Genomic DNA, 21,253 nt, shown 5'->3' with positions numbered 1-21,253 from the left:
TCAAAGTCTTCGCCTCACTGTGCGTACAACTTTAGGAGACGGTCCTGGCGCTTGCTGGACTTTCTTGGGTACCCTGAAGCCTTATCACAACAATTGAACCGCTCCCCTTGAAGTTCTTAATGATCCGATAAATGGTTGATTTAGGTGCAATCTTACTGGCAGCAATATCCTTGCCTGTGAATCCCTTTTTGTGCAAAGCAATGATGACGGCACGTGTTTCCTTGCAGGTAACCATGTTTGACAGAGGAAGAACAATGATTCCAAGCACCACCCTCCTTTTGAAGCTTCCAGTCTGTTATTCTAACTCAATCAGCATGACAGAGTGATCTCCAGCCTTGTCCTCGTCAACACTCACACCTGTGTTAACGAGAGAATCACTGACATGTCAGCTGGTCCTTTTGTGGCAGGGCTGAAATGCAGTGGAATTTTTTGGGGGGGATTCAGTTAATTTGCATGGCAAAGAAGGACTTTGCAATTAATTGCAATTCATCTGATCACTCTTCATAATATTCTGGAGTATATGCAAATTGCCATCATACGAACAAAAATGTATATTTGTCGTTCTCAACTTTTGGCCACGACTGTATACTGTTGTTTTGGCTGTATAGCATCATTTAAACCATTTAGATGTAATCAAATGTAATCTACATAATATCCAAAAGTAATTATTTATCATGAGAGGGCCATAAACAATATCTAGCAATGCTGCATACGCCAAGAAAGGTTAAAATCTCACCTTTCTGGTAAAATTGTCACTTGTGAGGACTGATAAAAATATGAAATATTTTGTATGAATAAGGTATGAATAAGGTTTGAAATTACATATATACTTTCTAAATTTACATATATACTTTCTAAATTTAGTATAATAAAATTATAAAACGCCTATAAGATTTCACTTTCCTTATAACTATAACATGTGAGGAACTCACCTTTCACCTCACATTAATCTTGTCCATCTATGACAAATAGTGTTATTTGTTTAAAATCTATAAATAATTTTAGATGAAGGGCTTTAAATCGATCTCTGAATGTGCTACTGTGATGAAACCACTCTCACCTGCTGCATTACAATGTAAGGATTGCAGGCATATGCTCTTGTCAGTGGCTGTGGGGTAGGGTTCAGCCAAGAGTTGATAGACAGTAGGAATAGCAGATGAAATGGTCGGAGGGACATCTCAGCATCAAGGAGTCTCAGATTTCACATCCTTCATCACACAGGCTCAGAAGATATACTATTCTGTTCTTGGGAACCAGGGCTATTGCTAAATGCAAGCCATTTCGATCTACGGTGTCCACAGATAGATTTATAAGCGAAAATGTCGGTCGGCACCAGAAACGCTACAAAACCACGCAGGTCCCCTGAACAGGGGACTTTAGATCAGAGGTTTTAATAAGATTACCAAGTTAGCGAGGATATATCAGTCAGCTAATAATTTACAGTAACAGCGGTTCATTAATAAGTAAATGCACTCTAAACCGTATGCAGAATTTGAGAAATCTTACCTTGCCACTGTGGCATGGTATGGGCAGCTATTAATCAATTAATTAATAGATTCATAGAATGGAGTTAGAAGGGTGACCTCCTACTTTGAAAGGACAGGAAGTGTTGGCTGGGCACTTGAACAGGCATTCCACATTTAACCCCACATTTGAACATTGAAAAACGAATAAACAAGCCGTTTTCACATTCCCGATTGCTTCGCTTTAACTCTGAAAACAAACGATCAAAACATACACGGAACGTAGTCTTACCTCAGGAACCTTGATTTAATGTTGTCCACAAAGTAGGCTAATTATCTTGGCCGCCGTTATTAAATTGCGTGCAGTATCACACAAGCTCTTTATCACTTCACTGTCATTCGGAAAATCCTTTCCTGAATCAGCTGATGTTGTGTGATAATGTCCCCATTTAACTTAGCAGCTAGATATCAAACACACATCAAACAATATTGTGGATAATTATTGAAGAACCCTGTTAATGACGGTATCGACTTGTTTTATTAGTCACATTAAAGTTACTCTTTCTGTTTGAAGCATTGGATTTTGCAATCAGGTACATTATTTTGGATATGTGTGCCCATGAAAACAGTTTTCACACCGTAACATAGGGAGACACAAAATGTTACCAGCCTACAGTGCACTTCTGAGATCTCCATACAAAAAAAAGAGTACGACAGCCATATCCATGAATTTCACAGGATCAAGGTTAATGTGTAATTGTTGTTAAATGCGTAGTACATGATATAACAACAAACAGCAGTATCATAAATGTAATTAAAGGTAGTGTTTTGTCACACGATTTAAAGAGTTTAAACAGATTTTGATTCAACTCATGAATTATATTGAATGCATCTACGTTCCCTCTATATATATCTTAATGTATTCACATGGAGGAAAAAATGCAAACGATTATTAATGACTTTAACATCTCCAAACAGTTGTCCACTACAAGGAATGCTCACTGGTTCGTTAGTTTATAGAAAGATCCCTTTACGCTCCTGCTACTGTTTAAGCCTTCCAGATATAACCTAGTCCAATATCAAATCAAATCAAATTTTATTTGTCACATACACATGGTTAGCAGATGTTAATGCGAGTGTAGCGAAATGCTTGTGCTTCTAGTTCCGACAATGCAGTAATAACCAACAAGTAATCTAACTAACAATTCCAAAACTACTGTCTTATACACAGTGTAAGGGGATAAAGAATATGTACATAAGGATATATGAATGAGTGATGGTACAGAGCAGCATAGGCAAGATAAAGTAGATGGTATCGAGTACAGTATGTACAAATAAGATGAGTATGTAAACAAAGTGGCATAGTTTAAAGTGGCTAGTGATACATGTATTACATAAGGATACAGTCGATGATATAGAGTACAGTATATACGTATGCATATGAGATGAGTAATGTAGGGTAAGTAACATTATATAAGGTAGCATTGTTTAAAGTGGCTAGTGATATATTTACATCATTTCCCATCAATTCCCATTATTAAAGTGGCTGGAGTTGAGTCAGTGTCAGTGTGTTGGCAGCAGCCATACCCATCAGAACTAGGAGAATATTAATTATTAATAGAGCTTGTTTTCAGTATTACACCCACATGAATATAATCACTAACTCCACTCGAGACATGTTTCTTAGTATAATGTAATGGGGATTACCCTCAGGGTAGTATGTGGGCCGAAATCATGTGAACCGCTGTGCAACGAGACACTTAACTTTTGTTCCTTTGACAGCAACTCTTATTTTGGACCTGTGACTCATCGGTTCAGGTCATGTATCCCAGCTGTTAATGTTAAGGGTGTGAGAGAGGCATTGTGGTGCGGTTTTAGGTGAGTCCGAGGGGCTTTAGGGTGAATATCAAGTCATAGCTAGCATCTGTGAGGTTGAAGCATTACACTTCCATTAAAAAAATACTAGATTAATGAATAGACCTAGTTTAAACACAGCTAACATGCAATGGCCACCACAGAGTTGACATAACACCACAGAATGTCTAGGCCTAGTTATAGCCCCACCATATCCATAGTACTGGATAGCCCCACCATATCCATAGTACTGGATAGCCCCACCATATCCATAGTACTGGATAGACCCACCATATCCATAGTACTGGATAGCCCCACCATATCCATAGTACTGGATAGCCCCACCATATCCATAGTACTGGATAGACCCACCATATCCATAGTACTGGATAGACCCACCATATCCATAGTACTGGATAGACCCACCATATCCATAGTACTGGATAGACCCACCATATCGATGACTGGTAGTTGTGCTGTGGCTTTACTTGGCTGATAGATGTAGATATTGATTCTTCTATCTCATACTGCTATGTCATTTTGCAATGTTGTATGGTGTCCCTGGTGGCCTGTTCCTCCATTCTTGAGACAGAGAGAGGGTCTGTACGAGAGGAGAACAGCAGGAAACAGACTACGTTGCATGGCACTCAGGAAGTGGTAAAGAATGCTGTAGTCACACCGGCCGTGGAAGGAACATCTCCTTCTCGTTCGTAATAACACTTCTGCTTTGACATGGAGTAAATTACTAGGGCTAGGTGTTGCCATTCGATACATATTGCAATTCTATAGCCTATGAATCACAATTGTACATATATTGTGGTTTGATACTGCGATTTTATTGCATCAGAGAAACGATTCAGAATAACGATTCTAATCTGAATCAATTCCCCCAACTAACCCCTTCTCCCCTAAACTCTAGTAAACCCCCAACTATTCTCTAAATAGTCAGTTCTTTCCACATGACTTCAATGTCTTGATGATGAACAGACACTGCAAGGTCTCCATATATAGTATACACAAATACATTTCCCCCCTAATCATTTCAGAAAGTCCCCAACTGTTTTATAGTACAGTATCTATGAAGCTAACCCCCAGGGAGCATGATTTACAAATTCATTTTGAAATCCTGGGAAAAAAAGAAGCCAGCCTAGCCTGAGGGCAGTGGTCTGGTGGTCAGGTGGCCATGTGGTTATGTGGTCAGGCCATCCAAAGAAAAGCCATTGGATCCAGAGCACCTCTGGTCTTTGTGGGATTTCCCCTTTTGCTGTTTTTAGGGAAATATAAACAGCACCACCGCTTTCCTGAAATAACTGACGCACCACAGATTCCTGCCCAGCACTTGTGCTTTCAACTAAAGCTAATAGCTTTTTCCACTAAACATCATACTACTTTTTTTTCCTTCTTCACACTACTCTTTTTTTTGTGGTTATTTATCTTCTTATAAGGGGTGACATTGAAACAAGTGTTACCTCATAAGTTCATTTTTACAATTGAGTTAACACTGCCTGAGGCCTGGGGGTAATTTTGTTGTTTTTGGAAATGGCTTTTGGTATCTCTCCTGATTCAATTCAGTTGGCCCTAATTCAGTTTGCAGAGAGAGGACAGAGCTCCATTATTTGATTGATGTGTATGGCAGATTTGTTTGTTCTGAGAGGCTCTCTTCACTTCCCTGTGTGTGTGTGTTGGCAGTGTTGGAGAAATACCCTTTACTCCCGTGTGTGCTGGTGTCTGTGGTACTTTTGTGCATACACATGTGGCATTGAGTAAACCTCCCGATGCTCCTAGCAGCTGGACTTGATCATGGGAATGCCTTTCGTACTTGGTCCCCCCCTTTTCAAAATAGTCTTAGCCCAATCCCATTGGTATTACATGAACACCACTGGCGAGAACACAAACAATATGAACTCAAAATGTGAGTTTGATTTGAAGGCCACCTTTAACCGGCCTGAATGATAGGAAAGGATGAACTTGTCGGTCGTGAGGGGCAAATTATAATAGCATCACAGTACTGCTGTATACAAAATTAACACTGCATTAACCTACCCACCTATATCAGATACATGGTGCAGGTCTGTCCCATGTTAACTCCAGTGCTTCTCACAGTTGTGTCAAGTTAGCTGGATGTCCTTTGGGTGGTGAACCATTCTTGATACACATGGGAACAGAGGAGGGATGATGTAGGGTTAGGGGTGCTCTGCACTATTTATAAGCCTTGGGCATGATCTATACTCAGTACTGAGTAGAATTTCAGATGCCTCCCGAGGCATTAGGGGGCCTAGTCTTAGACTAGTTAATATAGTCCTGCAGTAGGCTACATAACTATGGAAATAACACTGTCATACAGTCTATAATATTTCATGATGTAATATTGAGTAATGGTGATCCTTATCTAGACATTTGCTCAATCACATATCTAAGATGACTCTGTACTCTCTATAGGGGTAGAGTATAGACTACATGAAATGGAAGTTTGATATAGGTCTATCAGTCTATAACAGCACCTTTATGTAGTACTGAGTGATAAGACGGCCATTGTTCACATTCACTACTGCACTGTAGAAACCAGCGACAGTACACTATCTAGAACCTAGATGGTTCTTTGGCTGTCCCCATAGGAGAACCTTTGTATGTTTTTAAAATTGTATTTCTTTTTAAATCTAGGAGAACCGTTTGTAGAAGCCCTGTTGGCTAGGCTAGTGGAAGCTTCACTGGAAGAGGACAACTGTCACCATTAAAATAGGCCTGCATGCATGTGTTTGAGAGAGAACACCCCACATGACATAACCACTTTCACATCAAAGCATTGCGATGAACCAGGTCAAAGATATTTAGTTGATTTGCTTTTTGACCCGAGTCAAAAAGAGAGGATGCTAGAAAATGCAAACGTTTCAGAAATGAAAAGCACACCACTTTGAAGTTTACATGGATGGGTCGATTTTCCACCTACTACATTGTGTAGCCTGATCACTGAAAGCAATGCATTTTGAATAGTACATAACATGTATGTTATTAACACAGCAGTTGGTAATAGGGCTTGGAGCAGAGAGCTGTGGGAACAGTGATCGAGAGATGACCTCTTAAAATGGTAATGGGAGAAAAAAACGATAGTTACATATTGGGATATTATTTTTGATGATATATCGTATCGTTTTAAAAATATCGCTATATTATTTTTGCTTTAGTTTGCTGTACCAAAAATCCAGTATTTTTCTTTCATTGTTCTCCATTTTCTTTTTTAAATAGGGAGCTAATTTGTTTTCAGCATTTTTATTTCCCTGACTGATCAACTTGTTTTGTCATTGCTCTCTCTTGTCCTTCTGCAGCAGACATATGGTGAGCAATATGTTTGGAACATCGAATCGCAATTAAATCACCGTATCAAATCACAATACATGTAGAATCGTGAGAATCGCAATACATTTTGCATCGGCACCTAAGTATCATGATAATATTGTATGGTGAGGTCCCTGGCAGTTCCTAGCACTATCTTAAAAGTGTTTAGGTATTTCCTCAGAGGTGTGGCTTGTTTACATGGTACTCTTGCGATGCCAGTTGAAGGGATGCACAAAAAGTGAAACCTTTGCAACTGCAGTAGGTTTACATTTAGGACTTTAAAACATGATCATGTATTTTGCTTGATGGCTGAATAGGGCTGGGCAATATATAGTGAATACCGGTAGACTTGTATGGATGCACATCCGCCGTACCTTCCCAAAAATGGACGACAATAGTGATATGTTGGCCATATCGCCCAACCCTATGTCTGAATCTGTCAGACACCTCCACAAGCGAAGGATGATTGTCCAACACACACGGTCATTCTACGAACATTAACCAAGCTGAAGAAAAATAAATCCACCTTGAATAATAGAGATCAGTATGTCTCTGTGTTTCCCTCTGATCTAGTAGTATTCTAGCCTGGTAACCGATCTGTTTGGTAGGGGGATGGCTTTGAAACAGTCCCTTTCATGGGAAACCCCCTATCAAAACGGACAGATGCCGCTTCACTATCACTAGCCTAGAGTCGATTGACCATAGTAGATGGCAATACAGCATAAATAGATCTGGGACCAGGCTGGTAGTAGTATTACTCTTTAGAGACTTACCGACTGGCTGACTCCCCCTTCATAGACCGAAGCCACACTGCACTGTTGAATGGGCGTCCTAGTCAGTGGCTATGGGCTCCCCTCATAGTGAAAGTTTCATTTGACTTACTGGCCCAGTATATAATTGGGTCTCTCAGGAATGAGGGATCAGGGTCCCTAGTATGATTTAGCTCTGTTGTCTGCAGGCCTAATGGAGAGATGGAGGGAAGACTTCATTGGCTGGAGCATAGCGTGTTGAACCGGAGGGGACTGGGGACTGGAGCTTAGCATGTTGAACCAGAAGGCACTGGGGACTGGAGCCTAGCATGTTGAACCAGAAGGCACTGGGGACTGGAGCCTAGCATGTTGAACCACAGTGCACTGGGGACTGGAGCATAGCATGTTGAACCACAGGGCACTGGGGACTGGAGTCTAGCATATTGAACCACAGGGCACTGGGGACTGGAGCCTAGCATGTTGAACCACAGGGCACTGGGGACTGGAGCATAGCATGTTGAACCACAGGGCACTGGGGACTGGAGTCTAGCATATTGAACCACAGGGCACTGGGGACTGGAGCCTAGCATGTTGAACCACAGTGCACTGGGGACTGGAGCATAGCATGTTGAACCACAGGGCACTGGGGACTGGAGTCTAGCATGTTGATCCACAGGGCACTGGGGACTGGAGCCTAGCATGTTGAACCACAGGGCACTGGGGACTGGAGCCTAGCATGTTGAACCACAGGGCACTGGGGACTGGAGCCTAGCATGTTGAACCACAGGGCACTGGGGACTGGAGCCTAGCATGTTGAACCACAGGGGACTGGAGCCTAGCATGTTGAACCACTGGGCATTGGGGACTGGAGCCTAGCATGTTGAACCACAGGGGACTGGGGACTGGAGTCTAGCATATTGAACCACAGGGCACTGGGGACTGGAGCCTAGCATGTTGAACCACAGGGCACTGGGGACTGGAGCATAGCATGTTGAACCACAGGGCACTGGGGACTGGAGTCTAGCATGTTGATCCACAGGGCACTGGGGACTGGAGCCTAGCATGTTGAACCACAGGGCACTGGGGACTGGAGCCTAGCATGTTGAACCACAGGGCACTGGGGACTGGAGCCTAGCATGTTGAACCACAGTGCACTGGGGACTGGAGCATAGCATGTTGAACCACAGGGCACTGGGGACTGGAGTCTAGCATGTTGATCCACAGGGCACTGGGGACTGGAGCCTAGCATGTTGAACCACAGGGCACTGGGGACTGGAGCCTAGCATGTTGAACCACAGGGCACTGGGGACTGGAGCCTAGCATGTTGAACACAGGGCACTGGGGACTGGAGCCTAGCATGTTGAACCACAGGGGACTGGAGCCTAGCATGTTGAACCACAGGGCATTGGGGACTGGAGCCTAGCATGTTGAACCACAGGGGACTGGGGACTGGAGCCTAGCATGTTGAACCACTGGGAACTGGAGCCTAGCATGTTGAACAACGGGACTGGAGCCTGGCTTGTTGAACCAGAGGGCACTGGGGACTGGAGCCTAGCATGTTGAACCACTGGTGACTGGAGGCTAGCATGTTGAACCGCTGGGGACTGGAGCCTAGCATGTTGAACCGCTGGGGACTGGAGCCTAGCATGTTGAACCGCTGGGGACTGGAGCCTAGCATGTTGAACCGCTGGGGACTGGAGCCTAGCATGTTGAACCGCTGGGGACTGGAGCCTAGCATGTTGAACCACTGGGGACTGGAGGCTAGCATGTTGAACCACTGGGGACTGGAGCCTAGCATGTTGAACCGCTGGGGACTGGAGCCTAGCATGTTGAACCGCTGGGGACTGGAGCCTAGCATGTTGAACCGCTGGGGACTGGAGCCTAGCATGTTGAACCGCTGGGGACTGGAGCCTAGTATGTTGAACCACTGGGGACTGGAGCCTAGCATGTTGAACCACAGGGAACTGGGGACTGGAGCCTAGCATGTTGAATCACAGGGGACTGGGGACTGGAGCCTAGCATGTTGAACCAGAGGGGACTGGAGCCTAGCATGTTGAACCAGAGGGGACTGGAGCCTAGCATGTTGAACCAGAGGGGACTGGAGCCTAGCATGTTGAACCATAGGGGACTGGAGCCTAGCATGTTGAACCACTGGGGGCTGGATTTTAGCATGTTGAACCAGAGGCAACTAGGGACTAGCATGTTGAACCAGAAGAAACTGGGGACTGGTGCCTATATAATGGTGTCTGTTTCACACTAGCCCAGAATTTCTCTCTCTCCCTCTTTATCTCTCTGTCTATCTACACCTGCCGCCCCAGAATCCAGTCAGTATGTCAACGGAAAGGGTCACTTAGCAACACATATCCTGTTTTGTTTACTACTGAGCAGGCTGTGTTGATAGGTCCATATAAACCATGACGCCAAAAAGATATGAGGTGTTAACTGTGAACCACTATATTTCAGCTGTTTGGTTTAACTAAGAATGAAATTATACATACTGTACATTCTAGCGGTTTTTGGAGATTTACACTCAAGTCAATTGTATTTAATGAACATGTTCCTGGGTAGAGGGAATCCTCACATTGTTCTCCTCAAGTGGAAATCCAATGGTGAGGAATGCAGACAAACTGTGACTCCAGAGTGGAAGTGAATAGTTGGCACACTAGAGGCTACGGAGCAGAGTGGGAGAGTGGGAGCAGTAAAACAAGTTTGCTAAGAACTGTTAGTTGCAGCACATGGTGGTACAGTTGTTCGTGCCAACAATGCCAGGCACTCCCAGGCATCCTTTGTTTGGTATTCATTAGAAGTAATTTAAGCAAAACCCTGATTTCCTTGTAAGCCTGTCTCCATGCTGGCTTTTTAGAGGAACTCTGAAAATGCCACTTTTGTTTTTAATGGGGATTTTTTTCTCCCTTTTAAGTGAGCAGGAAGGGCTTCATGTGCACATGTTGTTAAAAAGAACATATGTTGACAAACATATTTGAAACTAGGCCTAATTTTGCTATGTATGGCATGGAAAGACGTGAACTGTTTGTATGTAATGCAGTTGTGTAAATGTGTCATGCGCCACCTAGTGGCGTGAACAGATATCACTTTGAGCAAGCCAGTTGTAGGAGTGTTGACCTAGGATCAGACCCCCCCCCCTCCTGCTGTATGTGTAATCTTATTCATTATGATCTATAAGGCAGCACTCTTACTCTGAGAAGCTTTATGATTAACGGCCATGGGAAACATTACTACAACATTTTAGCTTTGCCAATACAGGCTGGTGTCTGAAGTTAAAATGGGCCCTATTATCCTTGTGCCAAGAGGAAAGCAAACTTTGGGTAGAGTTATAGTAGTCATTAGCATTTAAAAACTCTTGCCAGATGAGGCATACTCGTGATATTCCCCGTACTCAAATGGACCCCTAAATTCAGCCAAATTGCACTTCGTTTTTCCATTTCATTGACCTTTTATTGAATCAAAATCATATTTCAATTACAAAGGGGCCGAAGGCTAATTTGATTTGGGTTATTTTGAAGAATTAATGTTGTGCAATAAACATTTATTACAGTGAAAACTTTGGGGGTTTTAATAAGCCAGAGAAGCCCAGAGGACGTGCATGCTTAATTGTTATGTCTGAAATTGCATTGTTGCGGCATTGCCGTGTGTAATGACTGTTCAGAAGTAAACTGATGGTTTCCACTAAAGTCAAGACAATTAGCTCGACAGAGGTTCCCTTGTTGTTAAATTGATTAAAATATGTTTAATTACCCCATTTGAAAAATGTGCAATGTTTTACACACTTGTAGAAAGTGGTCAATGCGTCATAAGCTATGAGCTAAGCTAGTGTTATGATTGAGACTACAACCCTTTTGGCTGCTTCTATAAGTTGAGAGAGAAGCTTTAGCCTAATCAATGTTTGTGATCGTCCAGAGTCATGGTTAGTGGTCCTTATCTGGCAGTAAAGCTAACCATACTACATAACATCACAACAGTTCTGACAATGCTTTGGCCCTGTTGGCATCCCCTTATAAATCAAATGTATTTATAAAGCCCTTTTTACATCAGCAGATATCACAAAGTGCTTTATAGAAACCCAGCCTAAAACCCCAAACAGCAAACAATGCAGATGTAGAAGCTTAGTGGCTCTGAAAAACTCCCTAGAAAGGCCGGAACCTAGGAAGAAACTTAGAGAGAAACCAGGCCCTGAGGGGTGGCCAGTCCTCTTCTGGCTGTGCCGTGTGGAGATTATAAGAGTACATGGCCATTAAGACCAAGATGTTAAAACGTTCATAGATGTCCAGCAGGGTCAAATAATAATCATCACAGTGATTGTAGAGGGTACAAGACAGCAGTTGGTTGGGAGGGAGTCGGGTAAAAAAAGGTCAGGGTTCAATAGCCACAGGCAGAAGAATTGAAACTGGAGCAGCAGCACGACCAGGTGGACTGGGGACAGCCAGTCCTAGGGCTCAGGTCCATGGAAGGGTGGAGAGAGATGGGAGAATTTGAAGGAGCAGACTTAATTTCACACAGGACACCAGATAAAACAGGAGAATTACACCAGGTAGGACAGACCTAGCCCCCCAGGACATACAGTTGAAGTCGGAAGTTTACATACACTTAGGTTGTAGTCATTTAAAACTACTTCCTCAACCACTCCACAAAGGTCTTGTTTACAAACTATAGTTTTGGCAAGTCGGTTAGGACATCTACTTTGTGCTTGGCAAGTAATTTTTCCAACAATTGTTTACAGATTATTTCACTTATAATTCACTGTATCACAATTCCAGTGGGTCAGAAGTTTACATGCACTAAGTTGACTGTGCCTTTAAACAGCTTGGAAAATTCCAGAAAATTTGAGTCAATTGGAGGTGTACCTGTGGATGTATTTCAAGGCCTACCTTCAAACTCAGTGCCTCTTTTCTTGACATCATGGGAAAATCAAAACAAATCAGCCAAGACTTCAGAAAATAATTGTTGACCTCCACAAGTCTGGTTCATCCTTGGGAGCAATTTCCAAATGCCTGAAGGTACCACGTTCATCTGTACAAACAATAGTACGGAGGTATAAACACCAATGGACGTCGCAGCCGTCATACCACTCAGGAGGGAGACGCGTTCTGTCTCCTAGAGCTGAATGTACTTTGGTGTAAAAAGTGCAAATCAATCCCAGAACAACAGCAAAGGACCTTGTGAAGATGCTAGAGGAAACTGTTACAAAGTATCTATATCCACAGTAAAACAAGTCCTATATTGACATAACCTGAAAGGCCGCTTAGCAAGGAAGAAGCCACTGCTCCAAACTGCCATAAAAAAGCCAGACTACGGTTTGCAACTGCACATGGGGACAAAGATAGTACTTTTTGGAGAAATGTCCTCTGGTCTGATGAAACACAAATAGAACTGTTTGGCCATAATGACCATCGTTACATTTGGAGGAAAAAGGGGGAGGCTTGCAAGCCGAAGAACACCATCCCAACCGTGAAGCACGGGGGTGGCAGCATCATGTTGTGTGGGTGCTTTGCTGCAGGAGGGACAGGTGCACTTCACAAAATTGATGACATCATGAGGTGGGAAAATTACGTGGATATATTGAAGCAACATCTCAAGACATCAGTCAGGAAGTTAAAGCTTGGTGGCAAATGGGTCTTCCAAATGGACAATGACCCCAAGCATACTTCCAAAGTTGTGGCAAAATGTCTTAAGGACAACAAAGTCAAGGTATTGGAGTGGCCATCACAAAGCCCTGACCTCAATCCCATAGAACATTTGTGGGCAGCACTGAAAAGGCGTGTGTGAGCAAGGAGGCCTACACACCTGACTCAGTTACACCAGCTCTGTCAGAAGGAATGGGCCAAAATTCACCCAACTTATTGTGGGAAGCTTGTGGAAGGCTAGTTGCTAGTAAGAAGCATAGGGAAAAAATGGCAGCTCTATAGACAACTCATTCAGTGCCCTTATGACTTCTGTCAGAAAGCCATTATAAAATATCTGATGGCAAATATTTAGCAGTGAATTTTATACAAGTGTAACTTCACCTCGTGCGCCAGAAAACAGAGACTCACCGATGGAACACTACGATGGACTCACCAGCTCCTGTTGTGCTATTTACAAACCATTACGTGACTGGCGCAACTGGGGAACTATGGTAAGCTGACAAGTTGACAGCAAGTATTAACTTAAAAAGCAGCTACAAATATTCACATTTATTGAAAAACTTTAAATAGGTACTGGCTGTTGGTAACTTCGGCCTTGTCTGGAAAGGAACAAACAAAATCTGTATTGGGAGATTTTTTTAGGGGGTCTGTAATGTCATTGTTGTTTAAAGTGGTAATCTGCAGTTAAAATAATAACAATGGGGCTGGAGAATTGTAACCACTCTCAAATTCATCGACAGAGCTATGGAGGCCAGGACTGATATATTTTAATATTTTGGTTTCTGATGGGGTACAAGAGTTGAACTAAGCTCATAAATGGTAATTTATTTTCTTCAAGAATCAATGGGTACCTATCATTAATTTATAAGTCCAAAAATGTATGTCACAACTGCAGATTGCCCCTTTAAGTGTCTAAAGTGAATTAGAATAACAAATGGGAAGTCAATAAATAGTTGGTGTGAGTCATTGTGTAACTATTATCCACATTTTTCTTCACTGTTCTTAGTAGGGAGGAATATCAACTATCCTAGACTTGGTTAGTTGGACAATACTTACCTCCACTTCCACACATACAGTGCCTTGCGAAAGTATTCGGCCCCCTTGAACTTTGCGACCTTTTGCCACATTTCAGGCTTCAAACATAAAGATATAAAACTGTATTTTTTTGTGAAGAATCAACAACAAGTGGGACACAATCATGAAGTGGAACGACATTTATTGGATATTTCAAACTTTAACAAATCAAAAACTGAAAAATTGGGCGTGCAAAATTATTCAGCCCCTTTACTTTCAGTGCAGCAAACTCTCTCCAGAAGTTCAGTGAGGATCTCTGAATGATCCAATGTTGACCTAAATGACTAATGATGATAAATACAATCCACCTGTGTGTAATCAAGTCTCCGTATAAATGCACCTGCACTGTGATAGTCTCAGAGGTCCGTTAAAAGCGCAGAGAGCATCATGAAGAACAAGGAACACACCAGGCAGGTCCGAGATACTGTTGTGAAGAAGTTTAAAGCCGGATTTGGATACAAAAAGATTTCCCAAGCTTTAAACATCCCAAGGAGCACTGTGCAAGCGATAATATTGAAATAGAAGGAGTATCAGACCACTGCAAATCTACCAAGACCTGGCCATCCCTCTAAACTTTCAGCTCATACAAGGAGAAGACTGATCAGAGATGCAGCCAAGAGGCCCATGATCACTCTGGATGAACTGCAGAGATCTACAGCTGAGGTGGGAGACTCTGTCCATAGGACAACAAGCAGTCGTATATTGTACAAATCTGGCCTTTATGGAAGAGTGGCAAGAAGAAAGCCATTTATTAAAGATATCCATAAAAAGTGTCGTTTAAAGTTTGCCACAAGCCACCTGGGAGACACACCAAACATGTGGAAGAAGGTGCTCTGGTCAGATTAAACCAAAATTAAACTTTTTGGCAACAATGCAAAACGTTATGTTTGGCGTAAAAACAACACAGCTGAACACACCATCCCCACTGTCAAACATGGTGGTGGCAGCATCATGGTTTGGGCCTGCTTTTCTTCAGCAGGGACAGGGAAGATGGATGGAGCCAAATACAGGACCATTCTGGAAGAGAACCTGATGGAGTCTGCAAAAGACCTGAGACTGGGACGGAGATTTGTCTTCCAACAAGACAATGATCCAAAACATAAAGCAAAATCTACAATGGAATGGTTCAAAAATAAACATATCCAGGTGTTAGAATGGCCAAGTCAAAGTCCAGACCTGAATCCAATCGAGAATCTGTGGAAAGAACTGAAAACTGCTGTTCACAAATGCTCTCCATCCAACCTCACTGAGCTCAAGCTGTTTTGAAAGGAGGAATGGGAAAAAATGTCAGTCTCTCGATGTGCAAAACTGATAGAGACATACCCCAAGCGACTTACAGCTGTAATCGCAGCAAAAGGTGGCGCTACAAAGTATTAACTTAAGGGGGCTGAATAATTTTGCACGCCCAATTTTTCAGTTTTTGATTTGTTAAAAAAGTTTGAAATTTCCAATAAATGTCGTTCCACTTCATGATTGTGTCCCACTTGTTGTTGATTCTTCACAAAAAAATACAGTTTTATATCTTTATGTTTGAAGCCTGAAATGTGGCAAAAGGTCGCAAAGTTCAAGGGGGCCGAATACTTTCGCAAGGCACTGTACATTATTACTGTATATTACAGCAACGATTTATGGACCTGCACGAGCCAAACAGGGCTTACTGCTTGTTGTCATTCATAGGTGTGGCTGATCGTGTGTCCATCTGTTACTGTGTATTGGTTGTTTAGGATATTCTCACACACACTATTTTCAAATGGATCTTATTGTTCACATTGTGCCTTCCCTTCAACAGAACGTACACATAAGAACATTGGCTGACGACATGGTAGGGCGTCCTGTTTTCATTTCTGTGTGTGTTTTGTTTTGCATCATCGTCTTTGTGTCATGGCAGCACAGGAAGATGAACTGACATCTGTGGATTGATCAAGGAAACCAGGGTTACGCGGGGCCTTCTGTTAACCAAGTTGGGTTCCTGTATGATTGTCTTTACAGTATTTGATGAGTATGTTATGTACCCAAACAATAACGTCCTTTAATATGAAAAAAGTTTAGATCTATTTAAAAAAAAAAAGCCAAATCAGTCAAATATTACAGGAATGAATCCAACAGTATTCTGAATTGGTTAGGATTACATGTTTTATTTGTTACACGTTATTCCTCCTAATAATTTAACAAAGAACAAGTGCACTGTCTTTGGGTCACCAGTCATGTTCACCATCATTGGTTTGACTTGCCCTGATCCTTCCACAAGATTTCAGTGTAGATTCAGGTGTGACATCATTGATTTAATTTCCTTTAGTCTTTATTTGTCTTATTCCATTTCATATGTATTTGCACTCATCCATTCCGCACCAGCATAACCCATATAGCTAATACTAATGATGACTGACTAACAGCGTGGATTTACCCTCTTCTGACTCTGTAACAAAGGTGTGTGCTGCTGGCAGCATCTCGTTTCAACTTATTCTGTCTTCCGTCATCAGACCTGAATACATATGAGATGCTCTTGATTTAACGTTTGCAGTTGCCACTTTTGGAGCTATTCCATTTGTTCCATTGCACCAGGCAAATTAAATAATGTACTGCTCAGGTATCTGTATTCATCGGTGTAGCTAGAATAGCTGAATACAGTGAGGAGAGAGTATCTTTCTAATGTAGGTATGTTCCTCTGTACTGTACTACAGACTCTCATAAGTCTGTGATATTGAACAAATATACTATTAACCCTGTAAGGTTAAGTGTGAAGGTGAGTCAAATCTATGACTCTCACTGTAGTTTACAGTGCACTGTTTTATTATGTACTATTTTCATTCAGATAGACATGAACTGTACAGATGAATAAATCAAGGCCAGTTTGAAAGAAATGGAGCAAGCAACGTTACCCATTTTTCACGCACATAATTTAATCTAACAGAAAAGATGAATGATAAAACATAATGAACGAACACTAGGTCTGTCCCTTGTCATAGGCAAACACTTTACTTTAGCCGTCTTGTGGTACCACCCCAACCTGGAATTGAGCCCAGCTGTTGCTCGTTTACAGGTTAGGAAGGAGATGGAAAGACATGTCAGGGAAGGCATATGACAGCATTACACAACCTTACAGTATGTTAGCATTCAGAAAGCCTAACGCCAAGGGCAATACTCCTAGATAAAGCCTATATGTCACTATGTAAGCATTCAGAAAGCCCAACGCCTAGGGAAATACTCCTAGATAAAGCATATGTCACTATGTAAGCATTCAGAAAGCCTAATGCCAAGGGAAATACTCCTACATAAAGCATATGTCACTATGTAAGCATTCAGAAAGCCCAACGCCTAGGGAAATACTCCTAGATAAAGCATATGTCACTATGTAAGCATTCAGAAAGCCCAACGCCTAGGGAAATACTCCTAGATAAAGCCTATATGTCACTATGTTATGTAGGCATTCAGAAAGCCCAACGCCAAGGGAAATACTCCTAGATAAAGCCTATATGTCACTCTGTAAGCATTCAGAAAGCCTAACGCCAAGGGAAATACTCCTAGATAAAGCCTATATGAACACTCTCCAAGATCGCATAGCAGTTCAGACGTCTTTTGTCCTCGTCTTGTCGTGTCCTGTATATATATGTGTGTGTGTGTGTATATATATATATATATATTTATTTACAACTTTTTTCACATACATTTTATTTTTATTTTCCATCAACTCATCTTCAAAACACTCTCCTTTATAAAAAAAGTATTATTTACCTTAGATCTGTAATCCTCCAAGAAGCTAGCCAGAAACTCCAAGAAGCTAGCCAGAAACTAGCCAGAAGCTAGCCAGGAGCTAGCCCAGAAGCTAATCCAGAAGCTAATCAGAAGCTAGTTAGCTTCTTTACTGGCAAATCGTTAGTATTCAGCTAACCACGGTTTGTGGTCATCGGCTATCCTTTGGCTCGAAAATCTATCGAAAATCTATCGCCAGTTTTGTACGGCGCAGCGCGGCTCGGAACGGAACATACCGGACCAATTTTTCTCTCCATGTCCCTGGATTTCGACTGCTCTCTGGACATTCATGCCCGGATCTCACAGCTAGCTAGCTGCTATCCGTGTGACAATCGGCTTTCGTCGATTCCGGAGCAAGCATCGGTTGTTCCGGTGCTAGCCAGCTCCGTCAATCACTCCTGAATTCCATCGTTCACTCCTGGGCTGTGGTCACCTATCCGGACCCGTTTTGCTGCCTACGCGGAGCCCCACCGGGCCTTCACAACATGCCTCTCCTTAATGTCAATATGTCTTGTCCATTGCTGTTCTGGTTAGTGTTTATTGGCTTATTTCACTGTAGAGCCTCTAGTCCTGCTCACTATACCTTATCCAACCTATTAGTTCCACCACCCACACATGCAATGACATCTCCTGGTTTCAATGATGTTTCTAGAGACAATATCTCTCTCTTCATCACTCAATACCTAGGTTTACCTCCACTGTATTCACATCCTACCTTACCTTTGTCTGTACATTATACCTTGATGCTATTTTATCGACCCCAGAAACCTCCTTTTACTCTCTGTTCCAGACGTTCTAGACGACCAATTCTTATTGCTTTTAGTCGCACCCTTATTCTACTCCTCCTATGTTCCTCTTGCGATGTAGAGGTGAATCCAGGCCCTGCAGTGCCTAGCTCCACTCCTATTCCCCAGGCGCTCTCTTTTGACGACTTCTGTAACCGTAATAGCCTTGGTTTCATGCATGTTAACATTAGAAGCCTCCTCCCTAAGTTTGTTCTATTCACTGCTTTAGCACACTCTGCCAACCCGGATGTTCTAGCTGTGTCTGAATCCTGGTTTAGGAAGACCACCAAAAATTCAGACATTTTAATTCCAAACTACAACATTTTCAGACAAGATAGAACTGCCAAAGGGGGCGGTGTTGCAATCTACTGCAAAGATAGCCTGCAGAGTTCTGTCCTACTATCCAGGTCTGTACCCAAACAATTTGAACTACTTTTAAAAATCCACCTCTCTAAAAACAAGTCTCTCACCGTTGCCGCCTGCTATAGACCACCCTCTGCCCCCAGCTGTGCTCTGGACACCATATGTGAACTGATTGCCCCCCATCTATCTTCAGAGCTCGTGCTGCTAGGCGACCTAAACTGGAACATGCTTAACACCCCAGCCATCCTACAATCTAAACTTGATGCCCTCAATCTCACACAAATTATCAATGAACCTACCAGGTACCTCCCCAAAGCCTTAAACACGGGCACCCTCATAGATATCATCCTAACCAACTTCCCCTCTAAATACACCTCTGCTGTCTTCAACCAAGATCTCAGCGATCACTGCCTCATTGCCTGCATCCGTAATGGGTCAGCGGTCAAACGACCTCCTCTCATCACTGTAAAACGCTCCCTGAAACACTTCAGCGAGCAGGCCTTTCTAATCGACCTGGCCGGGGTATCCTGGAAGGATATTGACCTCATCCCGTCGGTAGAGGATGCCTGGATATTTTTTTTAAATGCCTTCCTAACCATCTTAAATAAACATGCCCCATTCAAGAAATTTAGAACCAGGAACAGATATAGCCCTTGGTTCTCCCCAGACCTGACTGCCCTTAACCAACACAAAAACATCCTATGGCGTTCTGCATTAGCATCGAACAGCCCCCGTGATATGCAGCTGTTCAGGGAAGCTAGAAACCCATATACACAGGCAGTTCGAAAAGCCAAGGCTAGCTTTTTCAAGCAGAAATTTGCTTCTTGCAACACTAACTCAAAAAAGTTCTGGGACACTGTAAAGTCCATGGAGAATAAGAACACCTCCTCCCAGCTGCCCACTGCACTGAAGATAGGAAACACTGTCACCAAGCATTTTTCTACGGCTGGCCATGCTTTCCACCTGGCTACTCCTACCCCTGTCAACAGCACTGCACCCCCAACAGCAACTCGCCCAAGCCTTCCCCGTTTCTCCTTCTCCCAAATCCATTCAGCTGATGTTCTGAATGAGCTGCAAAATCTGGACCCCTACAAATCAGCCGGGCTAGACAATCTGGACCCTTTCTTTCTAAAATTATCTGCCGAAATTGTTGCCACCCCTATTACTAGCCTGTTCAACCTCTCTTTCGTGTCGTCTGAGATTCCCAAAGATTGGAAAGCAGCTGCGGTCATCCCCCTCTTCAAAGGGGGGGACACTCTTGACCCAAACTGCTACAGACCTATATCTATCCTACCATGCCTTTCTAAGGTCTTCGAAAGCCAAGTCAACAAACAGATTACCGACCATTTCGAATCTCACCATACCTTCTCTGCTATGCAATCTGGTTTCAGAGCTGGTCATGGGTGCACCTCAGCCACGCTCAAGGTCCTAAACGAAATCTTAACCGCCATTGATAAGAAACATTACTGTGCAGCCGTATTCATTGATCTGGCCAAGGCTTTCGACTCTGTCAATCACCACATCCTCATCGGCAGACTCAACAGCCTTGGTTTCTCAAATGATTGCCTCGCCTGGTTCACCAACTACTTCTCAGATAGAGTTCAGTGTGTCAAATCGGAGGGTCTGTTGTCCGGACCTCTGGCAGTCTCTATGGGGGTGCCACAGGGTTCAATTCTTGGACCGACTCTCTTCTCTGTATACATCAATGAGGTCGCTCTTGCTGCTGGTGAGTCTCTGGTCCACCTCTACGCAGACGACACCATTCTGTATACTTCTGGCCCTTCTTTGGACACTGTGTTAACAACCCTCCAGGCAAGCTTCAATGCCATGCAACTCTCCTTCCGTGGCCTCCAATTGCTCTTAAATACAAGTAAAACTAAATGCATGCTCTTCAACCGATCGCTACCTGCACCTACCCGCCTGTCCAACATCACTACTCTGGACGGCTCTGACTTAGAATATGTGGACAACTACAAATACTTAGGTGTCTGGTTAGACTGTAAACTCTCCTTCCAGACCCATATCAAACATCTCCAATCCAAAGTTAAATCTAGAATTGGCTTCCTATTTCGCAACAAAGCATCCTTCACTCATGCTGCCAAACCTACCCTCGTAAAACTGACCATCCTACCAATCCTCGACTTTGGCGATGTCATTTACAAAATAGCCTCCAATACCCTACTCAACAAATTGGATGCAGTCCATCACAGTGCAATCCGTTTTGTCACCAAAGCCCCATA

General features: G+C 42.9%; 1 protein-coding gene across 7 annotated transcripts in view; it reads left to right on the top strand.

Moving 5' to 3' along the window:
• diaph2 (diaphanous-related formin 2) overlaps positions 1 to 21,253 on the top strand; it is a 693,877-nt gene that overhangs the window by 13,239 nt on the left and 659,385 nt on the right. For 5 of the 7 annotated variants that reach the window (XM_036943140.1, XM_036943138.1, XM_036943139.1 and 2 more), the window contains exon 3: positions 15,905 to 15,937. The exons of the other annotated variants lie outside the window; for them this stretch is intronic. In XM_036943140.1, coding sequence (XP_036799035.1) covers positions 15,905 to 15,937 — 33 coding nt within the window. The remainder of the gene's footprint in view (positions 1 to 15,904; positions 15,938 to 21,253) is intronic. 7 annotated transcript variants of the gene reach the window in all.

Source organism: Oncorhynchus mykiss, chromosome 14 (genome assembly GCF_013265735.2).
Source record: "Oncorhynchus mykiss isolate Arlee chromosome 14, USDA_OmykA_1.1, whole genome shotgun sequence".
NCBI lineage: Eukaryota > Metazoa > Chordata > Actinopteri > Salmoniformes > Salmonidae > Oncorhynchus > Oncorhynchus mykiss.
This window is presented reverse-complemented; position numbering and strand designations above follow the sequence as displayed.